This window comes from Heliangelus exortis, chromosome 2 (assembly GCF_036169615.1).
Source record: "Heliangelus exortis chromosome 2, bHelExo1.hap1, whole genome shotgun sequence".
Lineage (NCBI taxonomy): Eukaryota > Metazoa > Chordata > Aves > Apodiformes > Trochilidae > Heliangelus > Heliangelus exortis.
The window spans coordinates 27,411,642-27,427,302 of record NC_092423.1 but is presented as its reverse complement, the minus strand read 5'-3'; the positions used below and the strand labels follow the sequence as shown (position 1 = coordinate 27,427,302).

General features: G+C 34.0%; 1 protein-coding gene across 6 annotated transcripts in view; it reads right to left on the bottom strand.

The window, feature by feature from the left end:
* The window catches only part of PHF14 (PHD finger protein 14), a 151,800-nt gene that overhangs the window by 78,532 nt on the left and 57,607 nt on the right, over positions 1 to 15,661 (bottom strand). For all 6 annotated transcript variants that reach the window (XM_071735327.1, XM_071735326.1, XM_071735328.1 and 3 more), the window contains exons 15-16: positions 9,052 to 9,102; positions 8,767 to 8,888 (exon numbers count right to left, since the gene is read on the bottom strand). In XM_071735327.1, the coding sequence (XP_071591428.1) occupies positions 8,767 to 8,888; positions 9,052 to 9,102 (173 nt within the window). The remainder of the gene's footprint in view (positions 1 to 8,766; positions 8,889 to 9,051; positions 9,103 to 15,661) is intronic.

Sequence of the window (15,661 nt, the reverse complement as noted above, 5' to 3'; positions counted from 1 at the left end):
ACCCACACTGGTCTCAGCTAAGAGCTTTTACTTATTGTTGAAGAAAACATAAGGTGTATTTTTTCTTGCATATCCTTTCCACAGCAGTTCTTCTCAAAATAAATGAAGCTACTAGGCCATTCTCTAGATGAAATCAGAGATATGCTTAAAAATTTAGCTGTAACCGTACTGAGGACAGCATCACAAAATTCTTAAATTGCCTGTTTCTCATCTCCACAAAACAGCAAATTTGTTCAAACGTACAAGATTTAAATAGAAAAAAAAAGACCCTTTAGGGCAAATAGCAAGTATTAAAAAATTTATTCAAGGGTAAATGTTTGGAAAAAAAAAAAAAAAAAAAAAAGAAGTTATAAGACTGTTATAAGGTAATGAAGTGTTACCTGAAACATGCAAGTGATACTGAATTCCTGCCTTAATACAGAACCTTGTCTTTGGCATTTTAAATGGCTTAAAGCAGATCAGATAAAAAAAAAAATTACTGAGTTGAGAATGTGAAAGAATGACACATTATAATAATAACAATCTCAACTGTTTTACAGGAGAACATTTAGTTAATTGTAAGGCAAAGCAAAATCTGAGTCAAGCCTTGGATATAGTACAGATGACAAATGTTTAAAAACAGAAAATAAAATAAAAAGCAATATTTTTTAAAAAAATTTCCTTTAGTCTGGATAACTCAATCTGTAGTTTCAATGGCCAAACCAATAGGGAAGTAAATAGTAAATGACGTACAAGTGTCAAAGAGACAAAATGAAAAATCTGAAGTATAAAAACAACAAATAAAACCTGCAAAACCTGTGTAACATACTCTCACATTACTCCAAGATTAAGTTCTCCTCCTAATATCCAAACCTCACACACATTAACTAACCACAGGTCAAAGACTTGTGAAGGCATTGGGCAGCAGCAGTAAATGAGGAAAAAATATGAGTGCAACAGTAAGAATCATTACTTGTATATTGAAATTTCTTACTCAAATAGTCCACAATTTACATTATGATTCTATGGACAGACATTTAATTCAGAAAACTGACTGCACAGATGCTCACTTGACACTAATTGTGACAAGTCAGAAGCTATGCTGTAACACAGCATTTAAATGGTTATTGTTTCCTGCTGTGGTCTTCTACCATAGCATGTTATTTTAATACCTCAACATTAACATTCTCAGGTTAAAAATTTCCTAAGTATAAATTTCAGTACAATTGCTTCTGGAGCAATGACTCAGCTTAATGATGCAAAACAAATTAACTGGTAAAGAATTTGACACTTGTTTTCTGAGCATCCTACACTATGCAATGCTGTGATTTGATAACCTTGCTGCACTGAAAGTGACTGAAGCAGTTTGGCCAGATGATGGGGTATCTGACACATTCAAATGCCAAATAAATTGCATTCGTTGATGAAATTTTGAAGCTTTAAAAAAAATAAAATCCTAAGAACGCCCACAGAAAAAAAATTAAAAAAAAACCAAACAAACAAAAAAAAAAAAAACCCAAAACAAAACAAAAAAACACTGCCCCCATCAAAATAGGTAATTTTGCAGTCATAGCCTATCACTAGTAACCAGAATAGGAAATAATCTCATATGTCATCATTCTCTCCTCTGCTGTCACAGGTAATGTGATTTCATATACCCTGCATCTTGTTTCATTAAATTTTAATCTTCTGAACAGGCACCTCACTCAATGACCACTTTATCTAAAGAACTAACTCATTACTTACAGCAAAGAGAGTAAGGACACCCTCGGTGTTATTTTTATTTATTTATTTTATAAATTATTCTGAACCCTAGGAGTTATAGAAGACAAAAAGGTGCAAAGGTCTCTAATGCAGGTATGCAGGAAAAAATATTTGAAAATTATAAAAAATTTATACAAATCCTGAAATACATAGCTGTTTGGGAACAGATGACAACTTGAAATATAGTTTCAAGCTGTAATGTACAAACCCATAACTGCAGCACAGACTTGACCAAGCAGCTGTAACTGAAGGGGAGAAAAGAATAATTTAACAAATTCACTGACCAAAAAAGGTAAAATACTACTTGTTAACAGAAAACAAAGAAACTATGTAGAATTAATTGCTTGAAACTCTCATTTACAAGTCATTATATCGTTACATACTTCTAAAATTTATGACAATGGTATACAAGCTTTTTAGATTAGTGGACTTTAAATATCAATACTAAGACCCTCAGACTATTATAAAATTGAACGAAACTTGTACCTACAGAGCTCATAAATTTCAACTGTTCCCAAAGGTTCTAAGATTAAAGTCCAGCATACAAGAGTTTAGGAATCACTGGTCTACAACCACAAGAAGACCTAACACTGAACTTCAGGGAGGTTTGAGTGATGAGTCACTAAACAGTCCCAGAAGTAACAAAGAAAAAAATCATTTGGGTAACAAAACCAGGAACATAACTAAACCTTGACAAACATCAAATATTAATATATTAATACTCCAACAGGGTTTTGGAATTCTCAGAACACTGAAGAGAGACAAACATGCATTTTTTTGTCTTCTAGTCTAGAAACATTACACACAATGATTTAACAGGAAATGCCACAAAACCAATAAGTAAATAAATAAATAAATTAAAACCACATGACAGAAGTCCTACCTTTTTCCTGGAAAAAATAAAAATCCTTTGCTGTAGCTGCGTCAGAAAGCACTGGTGGGTAGAATAACCTCTCACATGGTTTTTCTTTTTTTTTTTTTTTTTCAAATAAAGGCTCAGCCCTAAACTTTACACAAAATAACATCAAACGTTCCTGTGCTTATTTCCTAACTTGGTTTTCTCAATTTTGATAATGCAGAATTGAATGGAAAAAATGTCTTTTAATATCAGCAATATCTTCAAAATTTCAAGTTTGGGTCACTCCTACACAGACTACCTGTAAGATAGCTCCTTCAAGATCATACACTACCAAGAATCAAACCAGAGATGGAACACAAACTTAGTAACCAACAACCTGAGTTTCTATTCTTTACATGGCTTAAATTTCCATAAGAGTTAACCAGCAAAAAACTAGGGGGTGGGGTATGGAAATCTGGGCTTCAATTTGGGTTCTGCTCTCTCATGACAGGAAAATAATAGACAAACGTAATTAAGAAATCCTTTGAAGAATTACCTAGCTACCAGGTGAATAGACTGGCTCCTAATTAGCAGAAAATTCAAGAGTCTGCCATGGACTTTTTGTTGTACAACTTCAAATGTTCCAGGAACATGCATTTAGGTAGCTGGGTAGCCCAGCTGAGCACTCTGCTTCTGGAGAAGCCCTGAGTGACATCAGTGTGAGTCTTACCCTCAGACCTATGAAAAATCCATGGTACTTTACAGTAAAGTGCAATGCAGCATAGGTAATTCAGTTTTAATAAAGTTCTCTGTGAACAGAAATGTTCATTTGTCATTATTTGTAGCATCCTGCTATCTAGCATGAAAAGAAACTCCTTTCAGAAGGCAACAGAATGTGGTAAATGACAGAAAAAAATCAACTAACAGGTAACTTAAGAAATTAAGTAAGTTAATACTCAGAATGAATGTCTGTAAATTATACAGCAGAAGTAAACTACACAACTGAATGTTAAGTTTCCTTTCATTTGAGTAGTTCATTCCAATAAAATAACACATTTGTCATCCTCTGTAAAACACCGGATTGTTGCAAGTCATGGCTGAATGAGCTAACATCTTCCTTGTGAGTAGTCTTAAACTAAAACTGCTTTAAATCATAGGCTTTCAATTACTATGATGGGTTTTTAATTTTGTTGCGGCGCATTTAGTATAATTAATAAATAATGTGCTTGTGTTGGATTAAACTTCAGCTCATGCAGAGCTTCAAAACCAGCAGCTAACAGCAACAAAGTCTTTAACTTGAAGGTTTTCATGCTCCTCTGCATGGAAATGTAAGAAATAAAAGTGCAAACATGAACCTACACAAGACAAATGCAATTAATGAAATATGGTAATATATTACAAAAAATTTCCAGAGGATTCAGAAAAGACTGTCTAGAACACACTTTCTGGGTGTACTAAAGTAGACCAGTTTGTACAGCAAACAATTCAGTTCTTTATACAGTACAAATTACTTTCCTGAATTTGATAAATTCCATTGTGGCTCCAGAATTACAGATATTGAATCTGTTTTAAAGATTTTTTTTTGGTTCTAGTATGATTTGATGACTCAAGGTTATGCCAAGACTTATAGCTGATTTTACTCAAGTTTTTCAACTTTAGTAAGACAGACACTGCATATGTGGTGTTCTTTCTCCCTCCCTACTCCTCACCTTCTCCTTTCAGGCCTGCCTTGATACAGTGACTGCACATGAAGAACATTACACTTGCCTGAAACACAAGACTTAGTATAATGGGAAAAATAAATATTTTCACATTTACCTTATTCCTGAGTAAACATCTGCATTAAATATAAATGCTACATATTACGTGCTTAGTGATTTGCTTTGCAGCTTTATGTGTTTTGAATACTTTACAACCAGCATACAGACCTACGTTTTCAAAAAATTCTATTCTATATTCAAATACATGACCTCAGTCTATTTTGCATCCTCTGTAATGCTCAAGTAATATTTTTGCCTCAGCTGCTGCAAATCAAACAAAATGGAAACTTCTAACATAACTGATAATAAAGTAGAAAAATTCAATACCCAACACTATTAAAAAAATGTATTACTATATATTTAGTCTAAATTTTGCTATGAGGAAATCTAATGCTTTTTCATAGGCTTCTTTAACCTGGTCAAATAAGATTTTTTCCTCAAACATAAGCTATATTCTAATTTTACCTCTGCTTTTCTCAAGTCTAGTATGGAGATAATAATTTTATCTAATGCACTGTATTTCTAAATGCTACCTAAGCATGTCTTTAAAGCCAAGAACTGAAGCTACAGTTTGTTTTCTTTGGTTTTTTTAGCCTTGTTTGGTTTTGTCTGCTTTTTAATAGCACCAGTTAAGAATTTTATTACTTCTTGAGATGGGGTCACCAATTTAGAAGTAAAGTAATTTATAAGTCTTCCTCTGGAAGATTTCAAACTAGATTATCTCATTGATTCTTCTTTAAAAAACTTATATTTTAAAATAAAATAGAGTTCACCTTATTTTTTTCTGTGGGTACAAACACTTACTTTGGAGCAAGATGAAAGGAAAGCTTTGTCTATTGCATAATGTGCCACATGAAATCTACTTCCTTATCTATGCTTCTACTAAATGTGGATACATTCTAAAGAAGGAAGCTATTAGGGAGCTATGTTTTAAAGTTTTGCACTACTCAGTTTCATTCTCGCACACATAAAAAAAAAAAAAAGATACTTAGGACCTAAAGAATTCCTTTTCAAGATCTACCATTCTAAGACTGTGAAAAAGCATTCAGGAAAACTTCTAAATTTCTAAACTAGACACAACTTTTGAAGATTCACAAAATGAAACAAAACCAAAAAAAGCATCACTACATAAATATTTTATAAACCAAACAGGAGAGATCAACTCTAAAAACATATAAATCCTTTAGAATTATTTTAGGAGTTTTGTAAAAAAATTATCTTTCATATCAAGACATAGAAACTCTCAAATTGAGTCTTAATTTCCAAGTATTTTCAATATTTTACTACTTCTTAAGACTGAGCATAAAATATGGTAAGAGGCACCCTCTGGTTTCACAATACTTTAACTTTTAGCGAAGATTTTAAGTCCTTCCACTGAATTCTTATCTCTTATCTTAATCTAAACTTTTGGTTCTAGTGCATACTGCTGTACTGAAATTTTCTCTATATATATTTTGACATTAATGATTAAAAAAGCACTGCCTTGGCATGTCTATACATATGGAAACTATCAACACATATAAAAGTAGGGAACATGTCAATATGTTTTAGAGAAAAGCCAGTAATTAAAGATACTCTAATTTTAATCCCTTTTTTGATACAAAACTATAAGCACTAAGGCAAACCTCAGCCAGTTCCTGAACCATTGTTATTTATCAGAATGAAATGTATGCTTCAAGGAAGAATTTAAAATCCTTTCACGGGAAATTATTTGAAGATTTTAAACCATATGAACAACAGGTTAAGTAAAGACACTTCACATATTACAAATAATCCCTCAGCAATCCTGTGCTACACACCAGCACCTAAAATGGAGATTAAAAAAAAATCTCCACTTGTCAAGAAGTTCATCTTCCTCTAATCCTTACGCAGCAACCTCAAAGTGAGAGACCCACATAAATTTTAGAAAAAACTACAGTTTTAAAAAGTAGACTGTTCAAAACTTTCCTCCTGTTTGAGGAAAGACATCAGGAAGAGCTAGAAGGCCTAGGAAAATTAGTCCTTCTGTCTACAGCTTCAGCAGATGCATATTTCCATTCAGTGATCAAATTTCAGATTGTTTAACATACCCATACCCACAAACCTCCCTCTTAGTTGCAGATGGGTTGGAAAGGGTGAAAATAAAATTCAGTCATCACAAAACATTTGTTGAGTAACGAGCAAAGATAATGCAATAGTTTTTGCTTTTGTAATAGTGCCAAACAACATGGATATTGAAAAAAAATTTTTTTTTTCTCCTCCAAAACATCTGCTGCTTACTAATTTGCATTCAAAATCACATTCCATTTCTCCTGACACAGGAGCATTGCACAGTGGTGCAGGAAGGAGAAAGCAGTACTGCAAGCATAAGGTCACTTCTCTTGGTGACAATGTAAGAAAAAAAATATTCTGAAAGCTTTCTCTGACACAGCAACACACAGAGGATTACACCTCTTCATAGCTTTGGCTGCATAGCAGAAAGCCTACATCATTACAGTCCCTTCATTTACTCTCATTAAAAAAAAAAATCTTTTAAGAACCAAAAATATAATACTAAAATATTCCAATTTACTAAATGCTATACCATCATTTAGTTTTTTGGTTTTTTTTAAAAAAAGGCTCCACAGTAGTGGTCAACTAACTTGGATAAAATTGCAGCTAATTATAGGAATTTTCTGAAGAAAAATTTAAATTCATAATATCTTTTAAAAACTAATATGGAAACTAAGGCATAAGATTTAAGTAAGACTTATTCCAGACAATTATGAAGAATCAGAACATAAGAATCTGCTTTTCTCCTCTTACGCAGGACTGCTATTCTGTTTCCAAGCCTAATTATGAAGATGGTTTATGAGATAATTTCTTGGGTTTTCATACAGTATGCTTATTTTTGGATCATCTAAACTACTTCTAAAATCTTTTCACCTACAAGACATACCACTTATTTTCTACCACAGTCTCTAATTGCGACTCCAACATTTAGCTCGTCGAGGCATTTTCTCACCTCACCCCTTATGTCTTCACATGTGGTATTTTAACACTTCTAGAAAAATGCTGAAGAAAACTAATTCACTGCCTTTTTCACAGTAAAGCTTGTTCCCAGGACTCCTTCTTATAACAAAACAATATTCCTGCATCTTTTATTTCTTGGAAACAATAGGGATGAAGAGAGCCCTTTATCTTGCCATGGGCAGTTAAAAACTGCTGCCATCAGTTCTCATCACTGCTCCTGCATCAGCAATCCCTGCAACATCCCACTTCTGTTTCACTGCCTGGTACTGAGCAGGATCTAGGAGTGCCTACCAGTAGTAGTAGCTTGTCTATATATGAGTCACACAGTTACTGATGAGCAGGTACAGGCATGCTTTTTCTAGTTTGGAAATAAAAAGACAATCTGGCACATAACCCTTGAAATTGTATCAACTTCTACTGTAAATCATAAACTGCAATTGATATTAAAATCACCCGAGCACAAGACCTTTGCAGGTGGGACACACCCTTATTCTAATCCCATGCATGGTTTGCATATGTTATAGATTCTGACTGTTCTTGTAATTCTAATTCCTTGAAATAAATTCAAATCAGTATTTTGGAATGATCTTTCCAGTTAAAAACAAAAATTATATCTGAGCTAAAGAGAAGATCCTGTCCAGAAAAACCCTCTTGAAGCATATGGGACCTAGCTACAACATTATTCTTTTATCTGAACTTATGATGAGATCATTCTAATGAAAGCTCATCAGATTCAATTAAAATCCACTTTGTGATGTAAGCTCCATTATTGTTCTTTCAAGAACTCTGGCCAGATTTTATAGCCTCGCAAAGAGGCCACAATGCCAGCTATGAAGTCAAAACCAGCAGAAGTGTGGTCAACAGCAGCTATTCAGTGGCAACTATTCTACACTTTAATTAGATTAGATTTCTGCACCTACTAAAATACCATTCAACAGCTTATATTTTTTTCAGTTCTGTTTCAGAGAAGAAACATGATTATCAAACCCTTTCATGATCTGCATTTATAAATATTTTTAAAACCATAAATTCCTCATCATCCGCATTTTAGCTCATAAAATTGTTAATTATGCTAATTAAATTACTTTTAGGATGCTCCTTTAGCTTTAGTATCATTAAATTGCTGGTTTATTTATCTTTCTGACCTGCTCTAAACCACTGACAATTCACCCTGACATGAGAAAATAAATTCTCTTGTGTTAGAAAAACAGATTATGTTGGTTATTTACCTCTTAATCCACAGTGTAAATAGGTTTGTCAGTTCAATAAGTGTATCAAGTAAAAATTTCTGATATAACCTCTCCTCTAAATAAGTTTTTGTTGGTCTTTTTAAAAAGCACATTTTGTCACAATCGTGATGACAACGTGATGAAGATGGAACTTCTTCATAAAGTTCCTCATAACTTCCTCATAATGGCCAAACATCAAACCTACCTGACAAGATTTTCATTGTCTCCAGTCCCTTTGCAGGTAGCACATTCAGTCCTTAGATCCTCTGACTTGGGCTTCTTTTGTAGAACAGACTGTCGCTGCCTTCTTTCTCTGGGAATCCGTTCCTGTTGTAGTAGAAGGCAAAAGAAAGGAATAGGGGAGAAAGGAAGAAAGGAAGGAAAGCAAATATTTTCAATTATAGCACTGAAAGTAATACTTCAGCCCCAGTTTAATTTTTTTACAAAACTGTTAAAAACAAAAAACCCCCAAAAAACACTATATTCCAACCTCAGGTTTTTCTTCTTCAGGCACAAAGCTTCGTTTTCGTCCTCTAGTTCTCTAGAAGAAAATATATTTAAAATTCAGTATTAGGCAGCAAAACGTTTCTGCTATTTCTCTATTATTCATCAAAAAACTCCAAAATGTACTTAAAGCATGAACTACAGAACCACTGCAAGACATCACAATAACTGGTGTTAGAATAAGTTCTTCTGAAGGCAGCTTCAGATTCTGAATACAAGCCTACAGAACCAGCAAAAAGTAAACATGAACATGCTTTTTCACCTGAGCATGTGAAGTATTACTCTAAAACAGATTGATGCCAGAATTAAACCTCTTTTACAGACTTTGCACAAACCTCTCAGTACTAAAATGCATAACTTGAAAATTTATATGGCCATTATACTATTATAGTATAGGCAAGAGTTACTCCTGTAGTACTAATAGAGAAAGCAAAATACTAGTCTATTTTGTGCCTCTTTACAGTAATTATCACTGAGATTCTCTTTCACACTGCCCTAAAGGCACTTTCTAAAAAATTGTAAAACTGTATTTATTTAATATATATCACTATTTACTATATATTTATTAATACAGTCATAACTGAGGTATTTTTCCTCCCACAAACCACACAAGAGATACATAAGTTTCCCGATTTGTAATAATAAATTTCTAACAGGTAAATGAATTTATCAACATAGTATTAGGAATATATTAATATAAAGGGCTACATGTCAATCACATGTTGCACAAAGTAAAGTCACTGGAAATTAAAACTACACAAAAAAAAGTTTGATCAGACATCAGTACATTAACTGCCAATTTTAGTTCTTCCAATCTCTGAAATTAGGACTAAGAACGCTTACAGACTTGGCAATTTTAAGCCATGAAGTCCCTGCTGAATGCTGTGTCTTGAAAAATGATCTATAACTTCAAAATACATATAAGAATGAAATTATTTTTTACCCTAAGTGAAAAAGATTACAAGTTAAAACCAGTATTTGATTAAGTCAATCTTACCTTCAGCAAAATTGAGATATTTTTAATTTATAAATAAATATTTATAAATAATTTAGCCACCTTTGTCAGGAAAATGTTGGTTTTCATCTGTCTGCTATCTAATGTGTGATGCATTAGACAAGGAAAGTCACACACTAAATTATACTCACATTATGTTTCATTAGATTTCTAAACCTTCAAACATACTTGAACCTGTTTGTCAACTATTAGAAAACCAACATTAAGATCAACACCTTTGACATACACATTTGTAGCATGTATTACATGCTTTTAAACTAACAGGATTTCACATTAACTTTTTTTCCAAATTGATTTCCACACATAAGCATATAAGCAAAGCTCATTTCTGCCCAGAATCATTATACTATTACCAGTATTCATAATGGAAAATACCACCAAATTCACAACTTAAAATTCAGTATTCTGTGATTTTCAACAATAGTCTTCTGGCACTCAGGCATTTTTAATTTTACATGTTTTCCCTAAATTACTTTGCAGGTTCACAGAAAATAATCAGACAAACCTAGATTACTTTGCTTAGTATTTTTCATTGCCATTTACCTGAAACAGCATACTTGCATTTTAAAATACTTTGAATTATTTCTGTCATTAGTAAGCTCAGAATCAGGACAACAGGGATTATAAACACCTAACACTAGAGCTGCATGTACGTGCCATAACAATTTAAAATTTAAGATTTCTTGCAAAAGCAGATCTTAAAGGAATAGTGTTATTATATATGTTCATTGGTAAATACTACAACTGAGATACATGTGTTCATATTCAGAATTATTAATTCAGTATAAGATGCATAGAAAGACAATGATTTTTTTTTTTAATAAAAGCACCTGGCAATATAATACTATAGAAAGACCTTCAATTTAGTGGAATATGCTCTAAAAAAAAGTGGATATGCTCTAAAATATCTACCACTTGGAATGGACAACTCAGTCTTTATCACAACACAGCTATAGCTGAATTAGATGCAATTCATACATGGCAATTGCTACAAGATGGCATTTTAGTACAGGAATGATAATTTTTAAAAAATGTACTGAACAATGGAATGTGGCTCAAAATACGCAACTATATAATTTTTCTATATATAGGAATAAAATGTTCCTGTAAAAAAATAATTCAAATGTTGACATATAATGACACCTGATTGGCAAGTCTTTGGTTGTGCTTCATCCTAAGTTCTATACTTGTACAACTTTGAAATTCATGCAAATGTGCTCTGAAATAAGAGATGAAGGTGGCACTGTGCTCAGACACCTTTCTGCTATTAACAGGAAGATTCCAGCCACTGAGCTTTACATCCAGCACCAAAGCAATAACCATGCAGGCACTTACATTCTCATTACTACACAAACAACTTAAGATTTCTGTTGGCAAATAATGTATGGCTATAGCTATGAGCTGATCCTATATAACTTAGAATCATAGAATTGGCTGGGTTGGAAGGGACCTCAGAGATCATCAAGTCCAACCCTTGATCCACTACCGCTGCAGTTACCAGACCATGGCACTGAGTGCCACATCCAGTCTCTTTTTAAATATCTCCAGGAACGGAGATATTTAACCACTTCCCTGGGCAGCCCATTCCAATGCTTGATCACCCTCTCAGTAAAGAAATTCTTTCTAATGTCCAACCTTAACCTCCCCTGGCACAACTTGAGACTGTGCCCTCTTGTCTTGCTGAGAGTTGCCTGGGAAAAGAGACCAACCCCCACCTGGCTACACCCTCCTTTCAGGGAGTTGTAGAGAGTGATGAGGTCTCCTCTGAGCCTCCTCTTCTCCAGGCTGAACAGCCCCAGCTCCCTCAGCCTCTCCTCATAGGATCTGTGCTCGAGTCCCTTCACGAGCCTGGTTGCCCTCCTTTGGACCTTCTCTAGGACCTCGATATCCTTCCTGAACTGAGGGGCCCAGAACTGGACACAGGACTCGAGCTGTGGCCTCACCAGCGCTGAGTACAGGGGCAACTTCAACTACCCCAGAAAATCAATCTCATGCCATGTTTGTAATCATAAAAAAACAACATCAGCCTGGAGTATCATTTCATATCCTTTCACAAGTAGGGCCCTTTAATAATTCAGTAAGCAAATAAATAGAACATCTCTTCCTCTACTACATTCAAGCCATGCATCTCGCCATATCCCCAAATTCTTCCTGTGTTCCTTAACTTATGTGAGGACACATTAGTGCAGGTTCCAAACTACACCTTTACACTTGACAACAAGAGACCTAATGCAAAGGCTAACAAGTTCACAACTGAAACCTCTTCCATACTCAGCACTCATCTTTCCCATCCAGTTGCCCTAAAAAATACTCAACTCAGTAAACTGGGGGATATGTACCTCTTTTTCACGTCTTGAAATAATGGGTCAACAGGTTGCTAGAGGCAATGCTACCAGAATGGTAGGCAGAGGTGTAACTGATTCACATTAGAAAATAGATCTTTTTTTTAATAAAGAAACACTCAAAAAATCTAGCAGCTGTGTCACAAAGAACATACCTTGCATTAAACAGAAATAAAAGAGAAAATTAAAGTGTCTTAATTCATTAGCGGTACATCCCAAAATAATCTCAAGAAAGATCAATAAATCAAAATTAAGCAGACCAAGACAGATCAATGAATTAAGACTAAAATTAAGTATTTTAAAACAAGACCAAAAAACCTTCAAACTATGAAATAGTTAAAATAATAAAAAATTAAAAGATATTAAATTCTCCCTTTGAATTATTTTCAGTTTAACATTTTGAGGTGAAAAAAAAACAGCCTCTACACATCAATGAACCAAATTCTAATGAAACTCTTTAAAATCCTGTAAAATGATGTTGATGTTCCTCAGGTAGAGAGACTGAGCCATTTGATTCAATGAAATCACTGAGATGAAAGCAAGTCATCTTTTCCAAGAAAATCTTACTAAGGGTTAGCCTTCACAGAAATCTTAATGCCCTTCTTCAGAAATGAGTAATGTCCTGGGTAAATGAAACCCAAAGATTAACAGCATCCCTTTTGATTTTTTACTTCAAAGCTTATAATCTGTGGCAGCTGGAGAAACATCCCTCAGCATTAAAGCTTACACGGCTCCTCTGAGTTATTTTGTTAACTTTGACTCTGCATTGAAAATTTGGGAAAAAAACCCAAAAACCTTGCCTCTTGCCTCTCCAACATTTAAAAAATTTACACAAAACATCAAAAGACAAACTACAGAGGAAAAGTGTTGGACATGACATGCAAACAGCTATCAAAACTGAAAAGGAGGAGAAATAGGATTTTTATGGGTTTTTTTCCATGTCTATTTTTCTAGAAAGAGAATTTTTTTTCACCCCTGGGCAATTTCAAGTGTAATGATCTATACTGACAATTACTAAAATATCCCATGAAATATATGGTATTTTATAATATATATAACATTTAAAGTAAACAACAAAGAACAGTTAAGAAGGAATGTTGGAGAGTGCCTTCAAAATAAGAAAAAAAGAAGGAATTAGAACTAGCCAAGTTCTAATTTCCATACATTTCCACAGGCAAGGAAAAGATAAATAAAAAATGGGTTTCTTTCAGCCATGATGTTTTATGTCACAAAAGTATCTATCCATGCTGTACAGGATTCTACTCTTATAGTGTGGAAACCTGCACATCATCTTAGGGAACTAAAAGAATCAAGACATAAATGTCTGAAAATTAGAAAACTGACATAAGAAATTAATAATGAGTGATGAAGCAATAAGTGCTACAAAATTTGAATCAAACCCATCAATGATTTAGGGTGATGTTTTTAGAAGATATATGAACAAGGGATTTGTAGAGGTGTGCAGATATGCCAGACTATGGAAGGATGCAGTGTACTCAAGACACTAAAAAACCCCCAAAAACCTCACATTTAAAAAAAAAAAAAAAAAAAGCTATGGAATGAAAAATGTTGAGGGAAAATGTGATCAACACAGGATCAAATTGTCAACCCAAAAGTGGGAGGAGAAGAAGAAAGACTGAATGGGAGTCTCCATTTTGGACTTGGAAAAGAAGGTTGGTCATAAGCAGATTAATAACAACTGGACAACAATATAAAGCACATGTAAAATGAAAAAGTTAAGATTATGCATTGATTGCAAGATTTTGAATATTCAAAGAAAAACAAACTCGATATATGAGACAAATGAAAGACATCTGTAAGGCATAAACAGGAGTCCGTTCCCAATAATCACAATTACATGCTTTTAGTTAAATATTGACCATAGAAGAAGATCCTGTCACCTACTTATTTCTTCTCCTGTGCAAGAAGATAGACAGAAGTTATTGATATTACAAAGAAATAGTAAATATTAATACTACTGAATACATCTGTGGTCAGTGGCAATGGTTCAAGTCCACTCCACATAAAGTGAACTACTTCTGGATTGGATTTGATCTGTTCAGTCACTTCTTCAGAAAACCTATTCTGATTTCTGCATGGCAATTTCAAAAAGTTGTTTGAGAAAGAAAATTTAAACCCAAGAGGGGTTAACAGAACTTAACAGAACTTAAGACATTGCCAGCCATTTGAAAAAGCCATAATAATTCTGCTATTTCAAACATCACAGTAGAACACATTGCTCCCAGCTTCTTGTTTGCTTAGTGTTACCTGGTTACAATTTCTTTCAATTTGCTGCCTGTGTGTGTGTGTGTGTGTATGTGTGTGTGTGTGTGTGTGTGTGTGTGTGTGTATGTGTGTGTGTGTGTGTGCAAAAAAGAGGCCCAACACACCTGCTTATGCTGTTATACCTGTGTAAAACCAGGGGTATCACTACATTAGTGTGTACTGCTGCTAATAGACAGGGAAGATAATTATGCTGGTGCTTTGATACCTCCTGTATGCCATGGAAACAATGCTCTCATACAGCCAAGGCTCTTTTTTGCACTTTCTGGTGCCATTAATGAAGCTGGCATCATGAACAAACTGTTACTCTTCTTTGTAAGGGTGAGCCCCAGCAATTCAGTCAGCACTCCAAGTGCTCCTGGAGTTGGGGGTACACAGTATCTTTAAGAGGTGTGTCTTGTCATTGGACAGTTTCATAAAAATAATTCAAAACTATTCATAGAGTTAACATTAAAGAAATTATTAGATTACTAGAGACACACCTGACTTAAAACTACTGGCACTTAAGATAATTTCTTTATTGTGTAAAAAGTCTGTAGACGTTGTTTTGTGTTGTAATTAAGAGAGGGCCAAATGTGAGTAACTTAAGACGCTTTGATTTTTATCGATCTGTAGATCTCATATTTCTTCTCTGAAATAGGACATATTGATTTTTTTATTTCCCTACTGACCTGTGGCTACAGTAACTGCCCTAGAAAGACACATAGCTATATGAAACACAGTGAAGAGGACCTGTGTAAGATTAGGACCATGTTTTAATTCTGTTTCCTACCTACTTTCTTCAGGCATTTTCATTTTTATGGTATAGGTGACACCTTATAGTTGGCACATAAATATTAATTATATAATTCCACAGTGTTACATTTTATCAAACTATGGTTCATTGACACATATCACACATATCCAGAACTTTCTAACCCTAACCCTCTCTTTTATATGGCCTTTACTACATACTT